The sequence below is a fragment of the Diplotaxodon limnothrissa genome, linkage group LG7 (genome assembly GCF_057381915.1).
Source record: "Diplotaxodon limnothrissa isolate DT_005_m linkage group LG7, D_limnothrissa_male_GT1.1, whole genome shotgun sequence".
Lineage (NCBI taxonomy): Eukaryota > Metazoa > Chordata > Actinopteri > Cichliformes > Cichlidae > Diplotaxodon > Diplotaxodon limnothrissa.
The window spans coordinates 9,228,806-9,256,061 of record NC_140602.1 but is presented as its reverse complement, the minus strand read 5'-3'; the positions used below and the strand labels follow the sequence as shown (position 1 = coordinate 9,256,061).

General features: G+C 41.1%; 1 protein-coding gene across 1 annotated transcript in view; it reads right to left on the bottom strand.

Moving 5' to 3' along the window:
- Nucleotides 1–26,990, bottom strand: part of wwox (WW domain containing oxidoreductase) — a 135,830-nt gene extending 108,840 nt beyond the window's left edge. Inside the window, exons 1-5 of the mRNA XM_085359146.1 lie at nucleotides 26,793–26,990; nucleotides 23,726–23,790; nucleotides 23,393–23,450; nucleotides 23,122–23,291; nucleotides 14,438–14,544 (exon numbers count right to left, since the gene is read on the bottom strand). Of these exons, the coding sequence (XP_085215272.1) occupies nucleotides 14,438–14,544; nucleotides 23,122–23,291; nucleotides 23,393–23,450; nucleotides 23,726–23,790; nucleotides 26,793–26,899 (507 nt within the window). The 5' untranslated portion in view covers nucleotides 26,900–26,990. The remainder of the gene's footprint in view (nucleotides 1–14,437; nucleotides 14,545–23,121; nucleotides 23,292–23,392; nucleotides 23,451–23,725; nucleotides 23,791–26,792) is intronic.
- Between the last annotated feature and the right edge of the window lie 266 nt (nucleotides 26,991–27,256).

The window sequence follows — 27,256 nt, the reverse complement described above, 5'->3', positions numbered from 1 at the left end:
CTGAGCAGTCCAAATGTTAGATGCTAATCATCTAACATTCCCATTGGATGCAGAGAGCAAAGGACATAACCTGACTTTTTCCAGTGAACAGCACACAAACAATGCCATACAATTAATCTGGTAAAGCTGTAGTGTAGGCCTAATCACACGCACGTATGTAGGCATAATCGTGCGTCACAATGTTGGCTCTTTCCTCACCAAAATGAACTCAACATATAACGTAGACCACGAGTCAGATGTGAGCTGAGAGATAATCGTTGATATGGGGCAAGAGAGAATGAAACTAATAAAAAGGCAGTGTATCAAAGTATCGCAGCTGAGCATTAGTCACGTGAGGGCAACTACGCCACAACTCTGGTGTTCTCTAAATGAATCCCCCTCGTCCCGCGCTTGATTTATGGACCTGTAAAAACACACGTTGTTTTTAATCTACTGCTGCCTGAATCTGCCTCTCTAATGAAATGTGGATCTGTGTGTGTGTCTGTGTATGTGTTGAAGGGCATGCATGTGTGGGTGGGTGTGTGTTTGATAATGATGTATGGGCTAAGGTCTAATTCTTTGAGCATGAATTTTCTCTCTGATAAATATGCATCCAGTTACACAGACTGATTAAGCTGTAAACCAGTGTTAACTCCGTGTCACAGCACATACAAACACGCAGACATACATACTTACATGTGCACATGCACACATGCACACAAACAACTTCCCAGAAAATAATGATAGCTGTGCCTGGGGCAGGATTATTCGGATGCCTGAAGCAGTTCACTGGTATCATTCCATGAGACCAGACTGCAGAATATACCCTATAAACACAACCATATAAGCAGAAAACACTTTGCACAGTCAAAAAAGATGACACGCAGAGTTCAGCATCAAAATCCAACTGCATATATTGACTGTGGAGAAATTAAATAACAGAGCTGCAGGTATGTATTGCTTTTTAAAGGCACATCTTTAAAAGGTTCCAGTCTCATCCAGCTGTAATAACGTCATCCTTTTATTTCGGAGTGCTTTGTGGAAAGTGGAGATGGACGACCAGCCTGACTTTGAAATTTGTAACTTACAGCGTCAGAACAGTCGGATATCCCAGCAGTTGACGTGTTATGACACACTTGTCTGTTCATTAGTGAACAAATCCCAATGTCCTTCTCAACCGACACACGCTACTAACATTTACAATCTCCTTCTTCTCCGTTTTCACCCCCTCCTCTGTCTCATATGCGAAATGCAACCAGACATTGTAGGGCACAGAATACACTCATCAGGTTCCCATCTCATGATGACAAGAGACAGCATCCGACAATTTCAATCTCACAGAGACATCAAACACAGAATTACATGTAATTAGCCTACTGCATCGCCTATGAACTTTATCTCGGGATCTGAGAGCCTATGCTAATTTCAAACTGTGCTAAAATGCTAAAAAAGCTCAGGGTAATGGCAGATAAATGTTACAGGCCGTTGCCAGATGGCTCCTGCACTCGACATTACTATGCTTGCTTGTTTGGCAGACGTCAACTAAGCCTCGGTCTATTTGACTGCAGTCTATTACAATTGGCTCATCTCTTGATTTAAAACAGAGTGTGTGCTGGACGTGTCTCTCTGTGGTCAGCACTTCTCAGACTTCAATAATAACATTCTCTGCTGGCAGACAGAAAAAGAGAGAGAGAGAAAGAGGGAAAGAGATCCAGGCAACCTCTCACCTCTCTCATCATAAGAAGCCCTCATCCCAGGGCAATGGGTCCTCCTTCAGAGGGAAAAGTGAAAGAGAGAAGGATGAAAATCTGTCAGGTTCAAACAACAAAGAGGTGCTGCCTTACACATCCTTCCTGAACCCGTCCCCTTCAGTGGCAGTGACATCATTTAAATCATTTAAATCCTCCCCAACATGACCTATGGCAAGTGACCCATCATTCTAACGCTCACACCTCCTTGTGAGACGCCCGCTGAAGTGCTTATTTAGCAGAAAATATCAACCGGCTAACTACGTGATTTATTCAAAATTATTCCTCCATGGTGCTCCCTCACACAAAGCATTTGCCCATAGTTCACTGTGGTCCAGGCAATTAGGAGCAGGCCACACCTCTTCAGGAGACAGAGCACCTGGCTACGGCAGACAGACATAAGGAGGAACAGAGCTGAGCGGCACACAGCTTTTCACGGTGGGCTGGAATAACTAAGCAGAGCGCTGAGGGAGAGAGAGGGAGAGAGTGAGGAATGCAAGCCAGGCACTTTAGGATTCATTTAGGTTCCCCATCTCCCTGGTCACTTTATTAGCAGTCTGGGAAGAGTGATGCATGTCCCAAAGCTATGCAAAATGCATAATTAAGCATTTAAATACACACCATGCAAATGTGTGTGTGTGCACTGTTCATGTGAGGGCACATACATACTGAACCTGAGGAGCGTATTGCAAAGATGCACAATCACACACTGGTCTACTGTAAAACTTCAAGATATTCAACTCTTAAGGTTGTTGTACTAATAGTCTCTACTACACAAAGCCTCCTTTAGTATTCCCACAAGCTAAACTAGAACCATCACCTGTGTAATGCAAAGAAATCCTCAGTGGTATATTACAGTAACTCTTATTGCTGTTCCTTAGCCCTGTGTGGTCACTTGCTGGGGAATAAATTTGAGTTAAAAAGGGGGGGTCTCCTCATCAAATTTACATATCATGGGTGCACCTTCATTCAATCCATCCTTTCTGCTCTTAAGCTAGAGTAGAAAGTAGTTAAAGGCAGGGAACTGGGGATCCTAATTCGCAGGCAGCGCTCAAGTAGAAAACAAGCAAATAAGCAAATAAAGAGAGATGAGAAGTTCTCCCTGGAGAGGCAGATTCATGCTGCTAATATGCAAAGAAACAGAACGATTTGTACAATCCTGGAAATAAAAGAGAACCACCTCTACCTCGGTGATTTAGTGGATGCACCTGAGGAGACGATTGGATGAGCAGAGGGAGGTGCAGGTGTAATGTTGCTGTGGTCCGGAGACAACCTAAGGGGCTATTTAAGTACAAGTCTTGACATCACCAGCAACAATCTCCGTTGGATTTATCTGAGCTCCAACAGTGATATGTAAGCAAAACCCCACACTGAAGAAATTGCCTCATTTCTAGATGAGAAAGAAAATGAGTATCTCCCAGTGTTACACACACATATTGAAAGAATGGGGCAGGAGATGACAGACAGATTGGTGCAGCATCTCCAGGGATGCAGATGCTGTGGATTGTGGTGAAAAGTTCATTTCCTGGTCCATCTACATTTCTACCATCACGAATAGCTATGAGCTGTGGATACAGACTGATAGAATAAGTGGTGGATATGAGCTTCCTCCAAAGGTGTCTGAGCTCACCCTGAGAGATACGGTGAGGATCTCAGCATTTCAGGAGAAGCTCAGAGTAAAGCCTTATACATCAAAGGGAGCCAGCTGAGGGGGCATCTGTCATAAGGGCTTCCCAGGTGAGGTCTTTTGGGCATCTAAAAGCAGGAGGAGAGCCAGGACAGACAGGACAAGCTGGAGGAATTAGGTCTCCCAGCTGCTGGCACTGGTTGGGAAGGTCATGATTTTCTATTTCTGTCTTTAATTTTTTTTTTTAAACATATTTTGCAACTACTTCTTTTCCTCAAATATTTTGCATTACTTTTTTTAAATCAACATGTGGTCATATTGCTTTACAACCTATAAGCTAACCTTTGAATAACAAAAAAAGTAGAAGGACATGTTGTTAACAACCACAGTTATAAATTTGTATTTCTTATTAATATTATTTAATTTTTATTTTTAATTCAGTTTAGTTTCAGTTAGTTTCCATCTTTTTTTAAGTTGTAGTTTGTTTTTTTTATTTGTTTTTCATATCTAGTTTAACTTAAACTAAGTATAATAATAACCCTGCTAACAATCTAACCAGTAAAACGTGTGTTGTGCGGTGAGATTTCATGCTTTTTACAAATTGAATAAACTTTCAAATGCGAAGACCACTACAGGTGCACAGAACTCCTTCAGTAAAAAAAATAAAATAAAATAAAATAAAGTCCACTTGGCAAAATTAGGTAAAACTAGCAAAGTGCACACATCTATACATGTTGTAGCTCCCCAGAAAAAAAAGAAAATATATATGAGCAGTATTTTTGCTTGATATGTTCATCTTTAATCGGCATCCTCCCCGAAGAGGTTGATGTGGGGATACCAGTGTACCAGTGTGAACTCGCATCTGCAAGATAGAGGATTTGAAAATGATTAATTATGATATACTGGTTACTCTGGGAGCAGAAGAGAGTGCTCCAGCCCTGCTCACTGACCTGGGAAATGGGCTGCAATTTCCTTAATCATTTAGGAAGATAAAAGAGGAGGAAAAACTGGTAGGGGTCTGAAAGGTGAGTGAGAAGGGACTTTTGAGGCCCTTCTAAAAGAAGGGAAAATAAAGGAATGATGAAGTGAGGGGAGAAGTGAGGAACACTGACTAAAAGAGCAGCATCCTAAGGCGCTGGAGGGTCTGCGACGGACCAGGTCAGCATTTCACAAGTGTCAGTTCATGTTGGCCCAAAGAGAGAAGCCGGGCTATAGCGTGGCATGTCATGGTGGCCAGCGGGGCACAGGGCCTGTCAGACTGACACAGGAGGTTATGCACTGAGCAAATGGACACACGGAGGCACGCACACAAATTTCCAAACCGGTGTGATTCAGGTTAAAGGTAGAGTGGGGGTGACGGCAAAGGGTTTGAAAACCCTGCATGTATCCCAACACACAGAGTCATGCAGGGAAGATTTCTAGAACAAACGTGGGACTCGTGTAGAACTTTGCCACCTCATACTGCCGTATGTAGGCCATGACGCATAAACATGTGGCATTATCTTATAAATCATAAGCCACCAGCAGGAAGAAGCCAGTGTGCCTCGGTAAGATGGCGCATCGGGAAGTCATGGGAACACAGCATTATGTACTCACATCAAGGTTGGACTGCCTTCTTCCTGTCTGCCTTTTAAAACATTTTCCATTTCCACTTTGTTAAAAAAACAAAAAATTCAGTTATTCCACCTGAAATAGCTGGTGCTTGGAAAGGAACATTCTGTGCCATTGATTCGGATCTTAATTTATCCTACAGCAGCCCGCAAAAAAAAAGGCATATATACATATATATCTATAGATCTTAAGGACTGATAACAATGGCAAAGATAGCACTCCATGGTAGAGGGTAGAGGGGTACGAGTGCATTCTCTGCCTGATTTTCATATTCAGTGAAGGACTGTCTGTGTTTTAGGCTGTCTGCCTGTCTGTATAAATGACCGCTGCTTATCAGCTCTCTGCCTGTCTTGCTCTTCCTCTCTGGCCTGTGTTAATGTTGCTGTTTGACATTGCAAGCAGCAGGCTTTTTTTTCTCCCAGCAGCCTCAGTGGACACTAGGCTTTAGCCTAATTGGTTCCAGAGCAGACCCTGACAGAACCTCTCCTCAGCGGCACACAGCCATATTAACACCCCACCACCCCAACCCCTCCCATCCTGACGCGCACACACAACAAAAACAAGCACAGCAATCAGTGACTAACTCGCTAATTAACGCCCTTACAAAGCATCTCATTAGCATGTTTTGTAGAGAGGGGCAATGGGGGAAATGAGCATTTTAGATTTTAAAAAAAAAGGAAAGAAGTTACAAAAAAGGACCTAGGCGCACGTGTGTGTATGTTATATTCTACTCAGGGGCCGAGGGCCTTGGTTGGCCCACCAAGCAGTGGTCTACATCTCAGGGGAGTCCATTACAGCTCTCTGAGGGAGACGCTGGAATCAAAGATAAGCATAAATTTAAAGGCAATCAGGAAAAATACATCTCTGGTATGCAGACAACACTTTGGTTGTTAACCAGCAACTTAACCTGCTTTACACTGTGAGGGGAATAGGAGATGGGTAGGTAAAAGGCTATTGAAAAGAATGCATATAGTTAAAGCGTCAGGCAAAGGCCAAGAGCTGCAGTGCTTAAAAATCTGAACGAGGCTCCCTGGAGAAACTTAGATGACAATACTAGGAAATTAATGTGGATGTGCCAAAAATTGCAGTTCCACCAACGGCCTCTTGGGGCTGAATCTCAAAAGAAAATAAATTCCCAGTGATTAAATCTCAAATTTTACACCTGAAGAAACATATTTAAACCCTGGCACAATATATATATATATATATATATATATATATATATATATATATATATATATATATATATATATATGTATATGTGTGTGTGTGTGTGTGTGTGTGTGTGTGTGTGTGTGTGTGTGTGTGTGTGTGTGTGTGTGTCAGTGTTTGAAGCCATTTTCCTCCATAGTGATAACATTATAGTTTTTTTTTGTTGGGTTTGTTGTTTATTCAGTTTATGATTTTATATTCTATTCCAGACATCCAGGCATTATTAGGAGAGATTCTGCTTGGAAAGACAAGTATGGACGGTTATCTTAGCCTTCAGTTATAGTAAAAGACACTCTAAGTAGGTGGATGTTTAGCAATGTTCCCCCTAAGCTGTGCACGTGCGCAATTGCGCACTGCTGGCACGGTCTCTGCGCACACAAAATCTGCATTGCGCACAAAAAAAAACAAAAACCTGAATTGAAATTAAAATTAATACTTTAACAATTCTGTATTGCAGTGTTAGCCAGTAATTAGCCATTGTCCAGCCAATAATGCGATTCACATTCGCAACTAATCAACGTCTTGACAGGCTACGACAGCGTCCTTATGTGCCGACACCGGTGTTTTAGCTAGCAAAGCGGCGTAGCTGATGTGGAGTGAAGCCACGTTAATGACAACGTGTACAACCATTGGAGATGTGAGCAGGACAGCCGGAACAACTGACGGAAAAAGTGTGGACTTTATACCAGTTTGGATTTTGTGTTGATAGGCCACGTAAAACCAGAGTTATGATAAAAAAAATATGCAATGTTTGGTTTTCTTCCTGAATACTATCGTTGTTTATGTTTACTGCGGGAAGAAATGGTAGAAACGGCGTTTTATAAGGAAAACACTTGAAAGCGCTCTCCACCTGCAAGCAAAAACGAAACCAAAAACCCCACCCTTTCCTATTGATCGAAAAAAGTACCATGTTGACCAATCAAACAATGATATGGCAACGTGGCATCTAGTTGTTAAGAAACGGGGGAAAGTTTTAGGAGTGACGGCGGTGTTTTGAGATGTGAGAGATTTGAGACGTTTAGCGCAAATCTTGTGAAGTGAGTGTGTAGTGTAGTCAAAAGTTTTTTTGTGTGTGTCAGAACAATGAGGCGACTGCTGAATGTTACAGGTTTTACAGGAGTGATACATCTCCTGTTGTCAAGCCTGCAGGTATCAGGCTTGTGTTGTTCTCCTTTATCTCATAGTGGACAGAAATTATTTTTTCGAGTGGCACAAATAATTTGTGTGGCATCAAATTTAATGCAGAACAGCTGATTGTTCTGTAAATAGTTTGAAATGTTTGTTGAAAAGCGCATTGGCTGCATTTAAAAAAAACTTTGCAGCTACAAGACCACATACTCATACTCATACTACAAGTCAGAGCATGCATATATATATATATATATATATATGTATATATATATATATTAGGGGTGCAACGATATTCGTATCGATATTGAACCGTTCGATACAGTGCTTTCGGTTCAGTACGCATATGTATCGAACAATACAAAATTTTTAATTTATTTTATCAACTTTCCTTCTGACGATGCTGTCTGTGTTGAGCGCTCAGTGAATCTGCGTTCGACTACTCCGCCTAGGCTTGACAGTGCAGCCTAGGCGGAGTAGTCGAACGCAGATTCACTGAGCGCTCAACACAGACAGCATCGTCAGAAGGAAGAGCGCAGGGCAAGCTAGCGAGACAGAAGTTAAGCTCTCCTTACAACATGGACCTCCCCCACCCTCATTCAGATCTGGCGTTTGGAATTATTTTTGGTTTTCATGTGACGTATGACCCTGAAGGTAAGCGAGTCATGCACTAAAGTAAAACAGTATGTTGGATGTGCCATGCAATGCTCAATTACATGGGTGGGAACTAGTGTGTTAGCGCAGTTAGCTCGTTAACGTGTTGGCCGTCTAGCCCCATGCACGGGGCGATCGGCGGTAGCTCGTTAACGGAGATTTGCCGTGCTGTGGCGTTAAGGTCATTTCAACGAGATTAACCTGAAAGCACTAGTGGGAACACAACGAATATGACTGCACATTTACACCGACATCATCCTAGTGCAAAGACAAGTGGAAGCAGAAAAAAAACAAGCAAGCATGCTACTAACTTTAGCCGAGTCATTTAGACAGCTGTTTAATATGCTGCTGAGAATATAGCCCAGAAGAAGCGGATAGTATAGCTTTTATTTTGGAAAGAGACATTTCTCTGTAATAAACTCTCTTTTCCAAAGATGAGTGATTCCTCAATCAGATACAGGGCTTGCAATATCGCTAGCCCGACGTCCCGGGGCTAGCGATCTTTTCAGTCGGGCTACCAAAATCTATCTCTGCCCTGCCCGTCGGGCTATTGTAGGAAGGAAAAATATATGTCAATGCTTTTGCATTCTTTCAGAAATGTAGCTGGGTAATTATGTCATTGGCATCGGTGAGCCACTGTCAATATGTGACATATTGAAATCGCGTTTGAATTTGCGCTTGTTTTTTTGCTTTCACTTTGCAATGACAGCACTGATCTGTGAGTGATGATAATTTGTGCACCAATTCCTCTGACATCGTCTTATTAATTGGTAGCTTACTATGCAAACATGACAAGTGAAATCTCCCGCAGCAAGCTTAAACATGTGAGAGGTTGATCGCGCAGAGAATCGCTGAGCGTTATGTGAGTGCGTGTGTAAAAGCAGCAGGATATATATTTGACTACGATGACCTTCACAGACAGATATATATTTTAGTTCTGCTGAGCCAAATAAGACAGGTCAGGGTGAAGAAGTGACAGCCAAAGAAAAGCTTACCACAAAACGGAGAAGTTATGACAAATCAGACTATAAGGCAAAAAGAAAGTGCAGCTTTATGGTTTCATGGACAAAAGAATTTCTGTGGCTGCAATATGACGAGCTATATAACCAGGGCTGCACATAAGTGGTCCGCAGGTGCGCATTCGCTGTCAAAATAAAAAACACGCACAAGGGTTAGGGTTAAATTTAAAAACTGTACTTTTGAGTTAAAACATATATTTATAATTTTAATAAATGACAAATTAAAAAGGCATGAACATTTTTTTGTATCGAAAAAATATCGAACCGTGACACCAAAGTATCGAACCGAACCGAACCGTGAATTTTGTGTATCGTTGCACCCCTAATATATATATATATATATATATAAAGTTAAAAAGTTCAAGTTATTTTTACTTCCAATAGTGTTAACACAGGAGGAACAATGCGGTTTTCGTCCTGGTCGCGGAACACTGGACCAGCTCTTTATCCTCTCAAAGATACTTGAGGGTGCATGGGAGTTTGCCCAACCAGGCTACATGTGTTTTGTGGACTTGGAGAAGGCATTCGACCGTGTCCCTCGGGGTGTCCTGTGGGAGGTGTTGCGGGAGTATGGGGTGTCTGGCCCATTACTACGGGCCATTCGATCCCTATACAACCGTTGCAAGAGCTTGGTTCGCATTGCCGGCAATAAGTCAGACTCGTTCCCGGTGGGTGATGGGCTCCGCCAGGGCTGCCCTTTGTCTCCGGTTCTGTTCATAATTTTTATGGACAGGATTTCTAGGCGCAGCCAAGTGGCGGAGGGCTTTCGCTTTGGTGGCCTCAGAATCTCATCTCTGATTTTTGCAGATGATGTGGTTCTGTTGGCTTCATCGGATGAGGGCCTCCAGCTCGCACTGGAACGGTTCGCAGCCGAGTGTGAAGCAGCGGGAATGAGAATCAGCACCTCCAAATCTGAGGCCATGGTTCTCAGCCGGAAAAGGGTGGAGTGCCCACTCCGAGTCGAGGATGAGTTCCTGCCCCAAGTGGAGGAGTTCAAGTATCTCGGGGTCTTGTTCGCGAGTGATGGGAGAAGGGAGCCGGAGACGAACAGACGGATTGGGGCTGCAGCTGCAGTAATGCAGACGCTGCACCGGTCCGTCGTGGTGAAGAGGGAGCTGAGTGTAAAAGCGAAGCTCTCAATTTACCGGTCGATCTACGTCCCTACCCTCACCTATGGCCACGAGCTGTGGGTAGTGACCGAAAGAACGAGATCGCGGATACAAGCGGCAGAAATGAGCTTCCTCCGAAGGGTGGCTGGCCTCTCCCTTAGAGATAGGGTGAGAAGTTTGGCCATCCGGGTGGGGCTCAGAGTAGAGCCGCTGCTGCTCCACATCGAAAGGAGCCAGCTGAGGTGGTTCGGGCATCTGACAAGGATGCCCCCTGGGCGCCTCCTGGGTGAGGTGTTCCAGGCATGTCCCACCGGGAGGAGGCCCCGGGGCAGACCCAGGACACGCTGGAGAGATTATATCTCTCGGCTGGCCTGGGAACGCCTTGGTATTCCCCCGGATAAGCTGGAGGAGGTGGCTGGGGAGAGGGAGGTCTGGGCCTCTTTGCTTAGGCTGCTGCCCCCGCGACCCGGCCTCGGATAAAGCGGATGAAGATGGATGGATGGATAGTGTTAACATACTACACAAGTCAATGACTAGATTTTTTTACATTTTCATTGTAAGTGGGCTAAAGCAGTTAATTAAAAGTAGTCTAACATAAACATAAATGTAAATGCTGTAATTTGATTATTTTAATAAACCATGTAACTTGGATGGATTAGATGGTGGCGTGACCACAGTGCACACGTCTGATGTCGCTCACAGTGGTCCAAGGGATCGCTCAGGGAGTTTGTGTGTTCGCTCAGACACATTAAAAATTAGAGGGACGATTGATGTTTAGTCTATTCTGTAAATATATTCTTTTTAAACTTGTTTTTAATCAGACTTACCATCCTATTTAATATTACTGTCAATTACGTATGCTCACTATAGCAACAATGTCAAATCCAGTTTTAAAAGCAGCAACAACAACAACAAGATTCCAGACTCAAAGCTCCAAAAGAGTAGTTTGAATGGGTGGGTGGCATCATAGTGTCTACATGCACTAGTGTGCATGACTCAAACGATTTTGGCACCACAAATATAACTGTTGATGCATATCTTTATTATCATGCTTAACTCTTGTGCATTTTCTCCTTCTGCCTTCCCATGTCCTTCTGTTCTACCTCCAGCTCCCATCTGCTGCTTATTCCCTTGGTTTTACTGTGGCTTCATCACAGTAAAGACAGCCCCCTTTGAACCCTATAAAGGCAACCAGCATCAGGCTTATTGTAAAACACAATCATAAGGTAAATGTTTATCCCCTCTCTGCCACTCTAAACTCCCCTAATGAGCCTGCTGGAGGGGTTTCACCTCACAGCTCAAATAGAGGCAGAGAAAACAGCACATTCAACTCGGATTAGGACTGCATAGGAGACGCCGCTAAAGTCTAATCGGGAAAACAGTAACGAGCAATAACAAAGTTTAAAAAAAGAAAAAGAAACGAAAGAAAGAAAACTAATAAAAAAGAAAGTAGGAAAAAAACAAGCAATATAATCACTAAAGTGCCAAACAAGCTCTACAACATAAAGCATTAATGACTGAAGAGTTAAATATGAAGCAGAAGTTCAGGAGCCACTCTTGGGAGAATACACTATGATTGGCTGGGAAGGATGAGCCCTCCGACCCTGCTCTTCCTGCCTGTTCTGACCTGCCCCATTATCCATCAGCGACCCCACTATTATACCTACTGTCGATACACGGCGCCACGCTGAACCACACCACCCTGCGCTGCGAGCGAGCCATCACTCTCACCCCTGAACAGCAACGCGAGCCCACACGCAGAGAAAGAGAAAGTACAGCGTAATAGTAAGCAGGTAGTTAGAGGTCAGAGGTGCTGCGCAATCGGGACAGCAGTTCCACTCCTGGCAGCCAGAGCGGAACTCTGAGAGGGACCTGGAAGTAGATATGATGACCTTTTGTACAGAGGACCCCAAAATATACCCTCTTATCAAAATGACCTTAACATAGGAGCATGGGAAGGTAAGCACAGCCCATCCATCATCTTAAAGATTAATCCTCCTCTCTATTCTTCTCCTGAATCTATTAATAATGTCGCCAGAGGGGGGAATTTGCAGCAAAGATTTATTCTGATATTGTGACTTTTATTCATTAGCCTATAACAAGGGGGATTCCTTGAAAAGGAAATATAGAGTGGGCTTAGGGAATGCTAATTCTCCATTCCAGCTCTATTTGAACTATACCAACCCCTATTAACTCAGTCATTAATTTTGCTGACAATCTGCATATGCTACATGCCAATGTACAACCAAAAAAGAAGGAAGATTAGCATTTATGGCACATAGGTCACAGCTGTTTATTCTTTAAAAGCAATTTAAAAGCGTCCATTTGTTAATTTACTAACATGGATAACTCTGTGGCAGGTGTGAAGCTTTAAAAAAAAATCAATTTGACAACAAAATCTGGTGCTTGGGTCAGAGCTTTTCCTCACTCATTTAGTCAAAGTACTGGATTTCACAGAGTGGAGCAGCACTGACAGCCCCAGGGGCATACTTCAATTAGAGACTTTGGTGAGTTTAAACACTGCAGATCTACTCCCGCTCAAAGGCATTTGTCTCCCTCCCCCTCGCTTTTCCTCTCTCTCCCTCGTTTCCTCCTTCTCTCTTCATATCTACGCTGAGCACCCACTCTCCGTCTTCTTCAAGTCCTGCTCTCTGTAATCAACTCAGTGCTAATGGCTTATTCTTTCTGCTCCAGCACCCACATTTCACTTGTTTATTTTCCCACACTCGTAAATCTGGGGACATGTCACAAGCGCAGCGATATTAGAGCAATAATCTCAGGTAATTATCAGATGCCCTCTCACTTTTTCTCCCTCTCCCTCTTTCCATTTAACACTCTCTCTACTGCTTTAAAGAGAGACTCATTCAGAAGTTTATTTGACTGCTCCTTTATGCCCGACATTATTTTCACGGACCGGCCTTTAAGGTGTCGCGGATAAATACAACAAAATAAAACTATTACCGGTACCGAAAAAAAGAAGATTTATTCATAACACGTGAAAAAACCCAGGAAAACTGAGTTAACGATAAAAACAATAACAAAATAACGCTGAAAACCGATAAAAACCCTGAAAACCATACATTTCACACCTGAGCCTCAACTCTCGCGGCCCGGTACCAAACGACTCACGGACCGGTACCGGTCCGAGGCCCGGGGGTTGGGGACCGCTGCTTTAAAGCACACTCTTATAAAATAAAAGGCCTCTATTTGTAGCAGAGCCCTAAACAGGTAGGTTATGCAGTAATCTAAATTATAAATGTTATGCTTGTCCCGTATTTGTTTGAGCTTTATAATCTAAAACATCCAGTTAACACAAACACTCTTTAAACTATTATGTCACAAAAACAGTACATTCCACAAACCACAGCAAAAAGTAACCCATGGTTCAAGACCGGGAGGCGGCTCATATCCGCGGGATACGTGGGGCTGTGTCAGGAAGGACATCAGAGGTAAAAATTTGTGCCAAATCAAACATGCGGGTCCAGCCACTGAGGCAATCTCTTAAGAATAAGGGAAGAGCCAAAATAAGTTTTATAGTCAACGAAAAATTTCAATGTTTTATTTTCTTTAAATGTGTTTCAGTGTTATTATTGTATGAACTCCACAGAAAATGACAACATGTATTATTGAACATCATCCTGCTGCTCCCTGCCACACATTGTGCAAAATTGTACATTTATTAAGTTATTTATATTTTACTATATCTTAGTACTTTTAAAAAAAATAATTTTAGTATTTGTTCTAGTTATTTCTACTGTTTTATCTACTGTTTAGTCATATTCTGCATATACCGAGACCCCAAAAAATTGCTTTGCTTATATCACATCAAATGTTTTATAAAAATTAAGCTCAGTCTGAAAATGTAGTGTCGGTGTAACAACAATAGGTTTTTTGGTTTGGGACCATTTTTTTTCCACGGACAAGCCCTTTTTGGTGTGCTTCGGACTGTTTTGATCCCCATCCCGGGAAGCCTGAAATATCAAGTGTACATGGCCAAGATACTGAAGCTGAAGTTGTATCCATTGCGGAGGGAGTGCAACTGCGATTTGTGTGTGAATGGGTGAGAATTTGGTTTAAATTTGGTAAAAAAGTGCTTTAAGTGATTGGTAAGGCCAGAAAAGCACTACAGAAATCCCAGTCCATGTATGCTCACTAATACACGAGTGTGGCTCACTGATGTTTAACAGCTTATTCTGTCTAAACCTCAATAAGGAAGTTACTATAAGTCGGTTTATTGTTGGCGTCTTTTTATAGGATTTGTTTTTGTTTGAGAAAGATGTTGTAACTTAACCACACTTTCCAGCTTTTAGAGCTCCAAGAAAACAGGGGATTACTTAGACTGTCACTTACCCACTCTTCCTGAATGAGGCTCACCGCCTTGTTGGCACGGGTCAGGTTTCGACAAGCCAGGATCACATGGGCGCCATGAAGAGCAAAAGACCTGGCTGTCTCAAAGCCTGAGATGGGAGACAGACGGACAGGAAGACAGGGAGATATAGACATGAGAAAAAGTCTACAGGCAAGCAATGCCTCAAAGATGAGGGTTTTTTTTTTCTAAAGATAACTTCAGATCCCCATCAATTTTTTCATATAATTTATTTCATTGAGTAACCCAGTCTAGTGGAGTTAATCATTTCTCTCTGAAGTGATGAAACTGATTGAATTATTGTGGTTCGCGACTTCTTCCTCTCGTCTTAGATAAAGTTTTGGATCTGACCGCCAACTCTCAATGAGGTATCGCCGCTCGCATAGAGTCAGAAAAACGGAGGCTGTTGTTAATTACGTTAAAAATTACGGCAGTAATTATGAAAACACGGGTCGTAACTGAACTAAATGAGCAATCGAACAGACATGACATTCACACTGAACCTTGGCGTGATATTTCAGGCACATCAAAGGGCCTCTGATAAGGACATTTCTCCCATGAAACGAGGTCCGCCGATATGTGCAGAATTTATCAGTCCAAGACTACTTCATGGCTCCATCCAAATCATGTAGTCACGATAAAACTGACAAAAACTGAAGATAGAGGGAGAGAAGTTCATTTCTAAATTACAAGTCTAAATGGGTCATTTCATCCCGTAGGTTGAATTAATTTATGAGATTAACTTTCTTTCCTTCACCGTATTTTTATTTCCTTTGACATTTACTACCCTTCATGTGTCACAGAAAAGTTCAAGAGCACAGAGTCATGTCATATTTTTAATCCTACTTCTATATACAAACCTGTGTGTATGTATATACATATATACACACACACACACACACAAGCACTTATCCACATGCAGTATGAGAGTCCTGACTGACAAAGTGAAAGGCTCAATAACTGATTGTGGCAAGAGGGTCTGAGTGGCAGAGCAGTAGGCAGAGTGTATCGGGTGGTGGATTAATATGGACTGTAATTAGATTATATGTCTTAATCTGATTTTCATTAAGAGCAAAACTGGGAGGCCTAATTGTGAGGAGAGCATTAAGGACTAATATCTATTAAAACTCAAAATTGGAGTGGGATTGGAAGCCCTTTCTGACAAGTGAAGCATGGAATGAAATTATATGACACCTTATTAGGTGTAATGGAGGGGACTGTGACTGTGAGCGGAGATCATTTCACTCACAGGAAATGGAAATGAAAATAAAAACAGCATGACAGAAATAACAAGCAGAGTGACTGGTGGGGTAAAAATAGGCTTTGAATCCAAATGAGCGGCGGCGGGCTTTAGAAAATAAATGTTAGCGTAACTTCTGAGTGTCACGCAAAGTGTCTGCGTTTTCACTTCGGCATAATCTGAACACTGCTTTTAAAATTGATAAAAATCATACGGATGTGTGCGAAATGATTTTTATATTTTTTTTCCCCACAAACGCAGCTTCATTTAAAGGCATTTTTTCCGGTCTTTATAAATTGGACAAGACTACTGGCTTCTGGTAAACAACAACACCTCACACCGACTGGTTGTGTGTACAAAGCATGAAAGTGAAATTAATCGACACCAGTGTTTTCCATAATGGGGAACAAATTAGAATATGGCAGCGACAACAGCAGCAGCGCCGATGCCATGTATTTGCAATGACAAATAACAAGGGCTTGACATTAATTGTGAAATAACGAGTGTGGCGTTGCTGTAACAGAGACTCCCCGCCCTCTTGCCCGTGTTACCGGTGGAGAGGGCCGCGACGAAATTAGTTCCTGGTCAGGTGTACAACAAAGGGAGCCTGTTTCAGCATTGTATGCTGATGGTGGAACATGACAAGAGGTCAGACAGGGGTTTCTTTTGCGCTGGTGGATCGACAAACGCCATAAGCTGTTTTACAGCGCGCGGCAGGCCCGCTTGGATGTGATGCTCACCCAGATTTTTCTGTCTAAACAGATGTAGTAGCTGCAGAGGTTTACAGAGAAGAGTCTGTAGATGGGGGGGGGAAGTTTCTTTGAATATGTTTATGTTCAATCTCAAGCTTTATAAAGTAGCAAGAATGCACTACATGGCTCAGCTATTGTTGAAAATGTGTTTTACTGTAATGTATAAAATGCATAAAAATGTGTAAAATGTCCATTAAGCTGTGAATGCTCTTCATGGTACATTAGGATCCTGGCCCTACTGATATCCCCCAATAATGAGTGTGATTTAGTGATTTCACGCTTTGTTTGTCCTCCCTGGCCCACTGCCCCTCTCTGGATCCCCCTCGTACACAGGTGTATTGGCTCAATGTAATGAGATCATTACCAGCCTCGTCAGTAAACGTGTTTATTTGGCAAACGCCTGCTCCTTCCCTCTCTTGATCTGCATCCAAAGAGGCATTTAACTAAAATAAGCTCTGCAGTACAATTGGGCAAACAGAAGTCGGTTCAGATCATTACAAGACCTGTGGGTAAACATGTCGGGTTCCCACAATCCCCTTTTCCAGAGCTGCTCGAAAGACCATGAGAGAGAAAAAACATGATTATGAACAGAGTACATATCGCCCAAACTCATCATTGAGTTACAAGGTGTTTTTAACTGAAATTGCATTTGGGCTATTTATGAGGCAATTAATAAACATAATAAGTATGGTTTTTATTATTATGTTTATTGCTGTTTATTTCTGTCTTCTGTTTGATTTATTTTAGTTGGTAAAGCGTTTAGAAATTTGTAGATTTTGTAACAACTTGCCACAATCACCTTCATGTGACCCGACACTGCACTGTTACACGGCTTTATCCCACGTGCCCATCTCATCCCAGTTACTATAGATATTATATAACACATGCAGTATGTTTCTAAAAACAATAAGTTAATAAGCGCCATCTATTTCACTTTTCAACATAACTGTGATATACATAAACAGATATTCATATTCTATATTTCACACATTTTATTCTATTTTTCACAGTGAGGTGAATTCCTTAGTTAAAAAAAAGAAAAAGTAGTATTTGATAAACAACAGAAAAATTATTTGACTGTCAACTAATTATTTGAGCTCTAGTCCAAATATTAGTCCAAAACAAATCTTTAACCTCCTAGAACCTGGCGTCCACATACGTGGACATCACATTTTGGGTTATTTAGACCAAAATACTCAATTTTGCTCTACAAGGGCCTGATATCCACTTACGAGGACATTATACTGCTTTTGTTCTATCAAAATTGTAAATGAATATCCTCATATGTGGCTCTCATTTTTCTCAGACACAAAAATTAGGTAAAAAGAAAAAAAAAATCTGGTAATTCTTTGTTTTTACATTCATCGGGTCCCAATCAGCCCAAATATCAAAGAGAAATTAAAAATGCATGCCGTGAAACAGTTCGGGTCTTAGGAGGTTAATATATGCATGTGTATCTAAGAAAGCAAAGAGTGGTCAGATTTGAGAGACATCTTCAAACTCCTGACCATCTCTGATGTGATGAGTGCACCTGTTCCTGCGGTTACCGTGTATTTCTTGCCCAAGAAGTGAAGAAGGGGACAACTCCCCCGCTCTTTCTGACTTTTAAGATCCCCTCTAATTCCCCTCCATTAGTCCAAGAGGAGGGAGATGTCACCCCAAAAGTGGAATGTATGGTTAGTAATTACAGCCCAAGGTTGAGCTGTTCCAGGTGAGAGCACTGGAGTGGTTCTATTACCCCTCCCTATCCCCTCCTGGCTCCCCCACCACCCCCACTACCACCTCACCAGCCCGCCTACCCACCCACCCAGCCACCAACCCCCCTTTTCTTTCTCTGACCCTCTGTGTCAACCTCCAACTCCCAACACAATCTTTCATCATGGCCTCACAACACACTGGACACCCCTGGTCCTCCAGCAGTCAGCCTCACAGAGCGAGGAAGGAGGACAGTACAGCTGATAAACACATAGCGCACCAAATCACAAACGTGTACAATGATAAACACAAACCCCAGAGGCCTGCTCATGCACACATAGCTGCTGAGCATTAGGGCTATTTTCATCACTGTCATCAAAATCCCCCCCGCATTCCCCCGTCATGTAACTTTCATCCCCCTCATCATGTGCAGACTGTAAACTCGATAGGTCTATAAACTACTTGACTACACACAATAACCCAATGCCCCTTCATTTTATTTTACCTACAGCCTTTAAGCACATATATGTATTCCATCCTCTCTTTCTCTAACCACTTCAGTTCCATTATATTAGAGCTGTAATCATTATTGAACCCTGCTAGCCTCCAGCATTATACTCTCTGCACGTTACACCAGTTTGGGTCTGCATAGCAAATTTCATCTAAGGTTAATAAAGTTGAATAATTTGACTAACCAACCGGAACTGCTTCTTATTACGTAGCCAATAAACACATTCATCAGTGAGAACATGAAATGCCCGATGAAAAAAAAAATAAATAAAACTTCCCTTTGATTTCCTCGGCGGTTCAGTTCACAAGTTGATACGGAGAAGGCAGCGCAGGACACTGGCCGGCCATTCACCCGGTGGACACACACACACACACACAATGAAGACTTAATATAAATACAGATGCACTCTGGATGTCATCTAAACCACACGTAGTCACTGAGAGATGCTCAGAGACAAAAAAACACACACACACACACACACACACACAGACGCCACACACCATCCTCACCAGGAACATCTTTTTATCCATCTAATTCCTCCCACTATGAATAATGCATTTCCCTCCTTACTGAGGCTTGGGTTTAACGCATCACTGCACGGGTCTTTAAGGAGGTCCTTATTCATAAACAGTAGTGCAGTAAATACCAGAGCTTTGCAACCAATTTAATGGCAGTTATGCTTAACAAATCTGCCTCAATCTAATGATCAGCCACAAAGCTAGGCTATGGGTTTAATCTGCACACAGAGGCTCCCGCAGCTCTGCGACTCACTGAATATGCTTAGGGATCTCTCCATCCAGAGAGAGGAGAGCACCAGCCTGACACTTAATCCTCACAACACAACACTGGGATCAACACAACTATGGAACATTGTTAGTCTTTCATGAATAAGAATAACATTGAAAGTCCTAAAACACTGCAGAGACAATGCATAGAGAGACTAAAACATTACGAAGCGCTCCTTTTTTAAATCCATGCTATTCCCCGTCTGGACATCCTAAGTCTTTTCTGCTTCTTATTCCTACATTGACCCTGCGCCTTAACAAGAAGACCACGCGGAATTTAGTGCATGCATTTAGACTGAGTAAAGCTTTGCAACTGTATGCACTGCTCAACAGCAAGACTCTCCACAGAAGGTGCAAAAAGTTCAGATATGAAACACGTCAACACTGAAAAGCAGAATAAATAAAAACTTAATTTCAAACTCATAATTTCACTTACTGAATAAAAAATTATAATCTGTGAGAACTTTTTGAAAAATAAAGAGATCTGCATAAGTAAAAACCACACTTGAATAAGTGTTTTCTTTCTTTTGTGCACCACACATGCTGAGCTGGACTAATTTAAAAAAAAAGCAGGACCATTTGAGTTGAGTAAGACAGGAGGCGGATATGTTATTTCTGACCACTATTAAACATATGTCAACAAGTCACCTGAGAGACTGATGACCCTCCCCAGGTATTTGGACACATAAATGTCCATAAAAACAGTTCCCAAAGGAGCTGTCACTGGGTAAATAAGACCACGTGTCCTGAGAGGGAAAATAGAAATACATTTTTGTGCAATGTTGTGCAGTTTTATATTTAAAAAGCAAGTATCCTCATTCTGAACCCAGTGGGGGCTAGAGACATCAGGACAATGGCCCTTTAAGGACAACTGTTCCATGGACCCCTGGCCAGTAAATAACCTGAGAGTTAGTTGATAGGGGCGAATTAGAGCCAGAGCAGTACTGTGTAATGGGGATGGATAGGAGGCTCAGGCTTGGGTCAAAGCCGCTTAGGAATCAATGCAGAGGTACAGGTGTACAACCACAGGTCTATACGAGTAAGAAAACCTTTAAAAAGAAGGAGGAGGGAGGGAGACGGAGACGAGCGGAGGGAGGGAGACGGAGACGAGCGGAGGGGGGGGAAACAAACTACAATCATTCATTTCCATTATCACAATTAAAAATTGCCATTCGGGTTGGTACTGGTTTTTAATTTACAAAAGAAAGCAGAGAGAGGAAGACTAATGTTGTAAAGCGAGCGCAGTGATCACACTGGCAAGACAAACTGCATCACTGTCTCGCCTCCCAGCACTATTGCAGTGGAGCTTGAAGACTGGTCACAAAAACAGGAGGCGGTAATATTTCATGCATAAATAATGTTATATATGTGGTTTTCATGTTTATGTGCATTTGAAACTAAATTAAAATATTTTAATGTAAATTTTTGGAATTAATTAATATCCTACCATTACTAATAAAAATGTCACATTTCCTGTGGAGGAATTAAGCACTACAGGAATTGGAAATAGCCTTGACACTTGGATTAAAACACTACTGATGCCATTAAAATGCTAAGTGGGTCCAACCAATTGGCATAACCACATTTCACTAAAGGAATGTCAAAGGAGTACATGAGAAGTAGCAATTACTATTAGAATACTGTTAATTATAGCTGCTGCATATTTAATATGAGCAAAATAAAGGTTATGTTAATATGGGTTCTAATAAGTGTTCATGCACTATATAGTGTCAGTGTATTACCACTACTTGATGCAGTCTTTTGTGAAAAACTGCATTTTTTCCAGCATTTTTTTTAATTAAATATATCACAACAAATGTTGAATGAGGATTATCTTTTTCATTATATAGTGTTTTTTTTTAATTAAGGAAAAAATAAGTACATGTAAAACAGCTAATATGATAACATTTTTTAATATCAATAGCATGCACATCACAGACCTCCTGTGCCCTCTTGTGGAGAAAGCTATTAGTAATTTTCTCCATTCATCCTATACAATTATCGCTCAGGCCAAATATCGGATGTATTTTAGAACTAATCCTCTATCCGCGTCTAGTGAAAGCAATACATTTGGAATGAGAGGCTTATGCACTTTTAACCTCTGATGCCTACAGTCGTTCTGCAGCCATACATCTTCACGTTTTCTTTATTTTGATAATTATCCTTTAGTATCTGACTCACACTACACTTTGTTCTGGTAATCATAGGCATTCCCATTTTAATGTTGGCGTTTTTCAGTTCATTACACTTGTTCTGGGTACAGATTTTCTGCATTTCACATGTTCATGTGCATTTTCCTTTGACAGATTTCATAGTAAAATTATTACTTTTTTAACTATATGTAGAAGTAATCCTAACCCAAAACATTTAAAAATAATAATTTCTTGGTAATAATGTTTTGATGGATGTCAGTTATATTTTTAATTGATGTTTGTTGTGAGTCTTTTAATTCAGAGACAAAGAAAAAGAAAAATAGGTTGAACAGATCTTGGTTTAGTGACGGTCACAGGTTTAATGGAAATACAGTCATCAGAGGTCATTTGATACAAGCCAATTATTATTATTATTATTATTATTATTATTAAGTGCTGAAACTGCCTATTGATCAGCTAACGAGTGTCTATTGTGTGTGGCAAGAATCTGAACCTCTTGAGACCTGAGCTATTTTTAATTTCCCCTAAATTTGGGGCATTAGCTGGACCCAGTAAGTATAAAAACTAAGCATCATCTTTGAACAGAAACTCTTTTAATTAAGAAAAAAACTGTATGCCCTCATACGGGTGCAATGGGTTTATATTACAGAGAAACACAATAAAGTCACCATTGTTTAAAAAAACGTATAAAACACTTTTTAAGTATAAAGTGCAGTGTCCACATGAGGACGCACAGTCCCAGGAAACTAAACAATAAATCATTTTCATTTGTGTTACTTTTTAAAAACTGTGTTCTCTTAATGTGTGTAAAGATAAAAGACAGAAGAACATCAGGGTCAGGCAGGCATTTAAGTTCACAAGCTTCTTCCCTCAGTGAAGGTCCCCAGGCTGCTGTAAATCTATGTAATACAGTGCTGCCTTGCTACATCTCATATCACACACATACACAGATACACAGAGTCACACACTCCCACACACAGTGCAATTACATTGCAGGGACTTTCGTTGGGACAAAGAATTTGAATATAAAGACAATTAACGATTTTATGTTTATTTGATTTTCCTCATGCTGTCATTATCTATCTCGAACAAAGAAGCGAGTCTGAACAAATGGCCAGGACTTGTGCTAATTTAAACTAAAGGAAAGAGGAAATAAATTTGTTTCCAGACCATTATATAGTGAGCCATGCATTTGCTGGGTACAAATGGACACCATTCATTACAGTTAACAATGACATCCAATTCAGCCCTGCTAATGAACTTCAATACAGTCATGTTCGGTATTAAGGAGTGATTTGTTGAGTCTAAGTGTATCATTTTGGAGGCTAATGTTGATGAATGCCCCGTTGTGAAGAGATGGGGACATGCAAGGAGTAGAGACAGTCTTGGCAAGCACCCTTCTGTTATAGCATAATACCATATCACCACCTAGTGGTGTCATCACAGAAACACACATTACTGCAGATTGATGGTTCCAACTTTTCAGAACGTTTGTCAGACAAAAGAAAAAGATAAATAAACATTAAGCTCACCAATGCCCACATTGCCTCCGGTAATGAGGACAACCTTGTCAGAGAGGTCACGACCCTGCAGGATCTCGAGAGCAGCAGTGTTTCCATCGTACCGCTTCGGCTTCACCACCACATCCTCTACTGTAAATGCATGACGTGGATCAAAATATGTGCTCCGCTTGTTAATGTGACTGAAAATGACAGAGGAAAGCAGGAATGAAAGCAGCAACGTAGTTTTATTGCAGTCAAACATTTCCACAAATATAAGGGGTTTGATCATAAGTCTTCTTACTCAATGTAAATTATCTGTCCTTTTTCATCAGTTTCCTGCTCCCAACCATATGGTAAGTCTGTAGAAAAAGACAGAGATTTATTATTCTTTAATGGAAAAAGTTTGTAAAAAAAAAAAAAAAAAAAGTGTATATACATTTCAAGCCAAAACTGAATTCTATGTCCTGTTTCATTAATTTTTTAACTGACTGCTTAGCTACTGGCCACTGCATAAAAGTTGTGTGGTTGACAATACTCCAAATAACCAAGTCCAAGTTAGAGAAATATCAAATAATCTCAGCTTTGCATACATGTGAACAATTCTCCAGGGAAAACACAAGTGAGTAAAGCAAACCTCCAGCACAACGTTTCTTCTTTCCTGTCTTGGGGTGTTCCCACTGTGTCTTCATCTCATCATGACTGTTGGCACAAACAGAGATTAAGAGTGAATGAAAAAAAATAATTTTCTTTACAATATACAGCTGTGGTCAATAGTGTATTTACACTCATCATGGGCATGAATGTCATGGAAATTTAGGGATTTTAATTATTTCTTTGAACTATTTTTTTTCCAGGGTGGACTAATTATACAGTATGCATCTTTAATGCCTTTTTATATACAGGATGTATATCCTTTGCCAAAGTCTGGAAATAGACCCAAACTGTTACCCTCAATGAGATAAAATTTGTTAGAATAATCAGGACCAACCCAGGAACCACCAAGTCAAGTCAAGTCATCTTTATTTATATAGCACATTTAAAAGACATCAAGTGTCGGCCAAAGTGCTGAACAGAGGGATAATATAATAAAAAGAATTAAAATAGATAAGATGAAAATATTATAGAAACCTTGTGAGACATCCATATATGTTTGTAAAAAATATGTGTACATGCAAATATGCACATACATATACAAAAATGTACACATTCACACACAAGCACACATACGTGAACATAAAATACATGTATACGTGTATACACATGCAAACACAAAGACTAAAGCATGCCATGTACTGGAACCTGCTGGTACACCAGCATCACTGTCCACAGTGAAGTGAGTTTTACATCACCGTGGCCCAAGAGGGTGCCAACCAAGAAAGAAGCCACTGCTCCAGAATCGATAAGCCAATTGCCTTCTGGATAAAAGAGACAAAGATTGAGCGTTTTGATCACAATGACCAGAGGTATATTTTGAGCAGTAAATGTGGTGCTTTTAAACCTGAGAGCACTGTACCAGCTGTCACGCATGGTAGTGGTAGTATCATGTTCTGGGGCAGTTTTTTTGCCAATGGTGCTGGTACAGAGGTTGGATAAACTCATCAGGAAGGTTCTGCGATGTCCCCTGGACCCAGTGCAGGTGGTGGGAGACAGAAGGAGTCTGGCCAAAATAACATCTCTGATGGTCAGCGTCTCCCACCCCATGCATGTAAATGTTGCTGAACTGCAGAGCTCCTTCAGTGACAGACTGCTGCATAGGGCTGTCGATATAACGATATATATCGGATTATGATATAAAAACATCTATGTTTCATTTTACGCTATCGTTTGTTTCGTGGTGTCGCAAAATACACTGTTTACATATTTTTTCATCGTTTTGATGGTCACTGTAGTGGCTATATTAATTTCTTAAAGTTCTCTCTTTCTCTTATATTTTATATAACCACACTTCAGACGGACAAGCGCCTGCTTTTATGCGTTGTCGTTAGCAACAACCACGGTAACAGCATCGCGCGTCCGCTTGTTTATGTTCCACATAAACCTTTCACAATAAAGCTCAAGATCCTGTTGAGACTTTTCAAAATAACCTGAATCACGTGAAAGAGCAGATTGTTTACGGATGGGAATTAAAAAAGAGCCGCCAGGTGCTAAAAAATAAACCTTAGAATAAAACGTTAGAACAGGCTTTTCCCCGCAGCACGCCGTGTAATAAATACTCACAAAGAAAACGGCGGCCGTTACAACTTATGTCTAAAAATGTATAGTTTCATGCATTGGTTAAAACACTCGACTCCAGCTACATGACGCGCAGCTGGAAACACTTCCCGCAAGACGAGCTGCCCGAGATTCACAGAATTTACAGAAAATGTTACATTTGTGTGATTTATATCGTTATTTTTTTTTATAGAATTCTTATATCGGGATATGAGATTTTGGTCATATCGCACAGCCCTACTGCTGCATCCTAGATGCATGAAGGAGCATTTCTGCAGGTCCTCCCTCCCTACAGCTGTCAGATTGTACAATCAAAACTGCTCCCAACAAACATAGAAGTTTACATCAGCGCTGTAACTTGCACTATTTTATCAACATATTCACACTACAACCTGGGTTTGCCTCTCATCTGTAATTAAATTAATTACATTAATTTAATTTTAACAACTGTACAGTACTCTGTTTTTGGTCAACTATTGTCCTTGATGTAAATATGTAAAAAAAAAAAAAAAATGTATAGGGCCTATATGTGTTTTTCTTGCTGCTGTTACAACAAAATTTCCCCTTTTGGGACAATTAAAGGATTGTTCTATTCTATTTTACACTCCACAAAGTGGACTGAATAATGAAGAAATACTAAATCCAAATTTTTCAACTTCATGTCAAACCAGCCATTGCTCCCAAACACATCAAAACGTGTTTTTTTAAGAGATAAACCAGGCTAACACTAAGGCTCTAGAATGACATTCCCAAAGCCTGACCACTAATCTACTTAAAATTTGTAGACTATGTTTAAAAGCCAGGTCTGTGCAAGGAAGCTAACCAATTTAAATGAACTCTACCAATTCTGCCAAGAAGAGTGGTCAAGTATCCAGACAGGATCTTGTTGACAGCTACCAAAAGTATGTCATTGAGCTGTTACTTGCTAAGTTTTATATATTGAACATATTTGAACCAGGAAGTAGATTTTTGACCTTGTGTGGATTTGAGAAAATCCTAAATAAATTCAAACAGTTCAAAGAAATCAGCAAAAGCCCCACATTGACTCCATGACTCCTTATGTCCAAGATGAGTGGAGATTCTGGTCGATATTGTCATGATAGCATCACAGCATCAGACAGTTGCTATAGATTTTTCAGCTGCACATCCAAAATGTACATTTCTAATGCATTATCCCATTACTGAGGAGGGTTGTGATTTTATATTTCAGCGTAAGTTTACAGCATGGCAGCTAGTGGATAGTGACACTACAGCAGGATAATTCGAGATGACAAACTCACAGACTTATCAAAGACTAACAACAATTAGCACAAACCCTACAGTGAAATAAGGACGGCACACTTTATAACACAGACTTTACAGTGTAGCTAGCAGGCTGTGTTAGCCAGGTGCTAATAGAAATGGCATGGCCCTGATGTCAGTAAGTGTTAGGACTTATACTCATACACAGACATGCTTGCTGATAGCGTTAATGGTGAGATCTCACTTACTTTGCATAGTAGACCCAACCATCTTTAGTAGACCTCTCCTCCCATCCAGGTGGTAACTCATCCTCACTATCTGTATCGTCCATACCGGCGTACTTCAGAGCTGCCATAGCTTCCAGTGAATGACGAAAATCAGAGAGAAATATCTGCTCTGGAGAATGAATGCAGATGTCAGAGAGCGCAGAAACACGGACACGGCGATCTTCCAGCACTTCCGCAACAACACGATGACGACTGCCGAACTGCATTTTGGGACATTGAGGCGGTAGACCATATGCTGAAGGATCCGGCTTTTTGTGATTCAAATGTTTCCGAAAAAAAGATGGCAGCCAGAAGCCAGAACTAAGTCGAAATTTCGAGTTACTGTCTCAAGTTTAATATCGTTGGGGTTTGTTTTTTTCATAAGCTTAAAGGCTTTATGTTAGAGAACACTGGCTGGGTTTTCTCTCAGCCTTTGATCTGGGTAT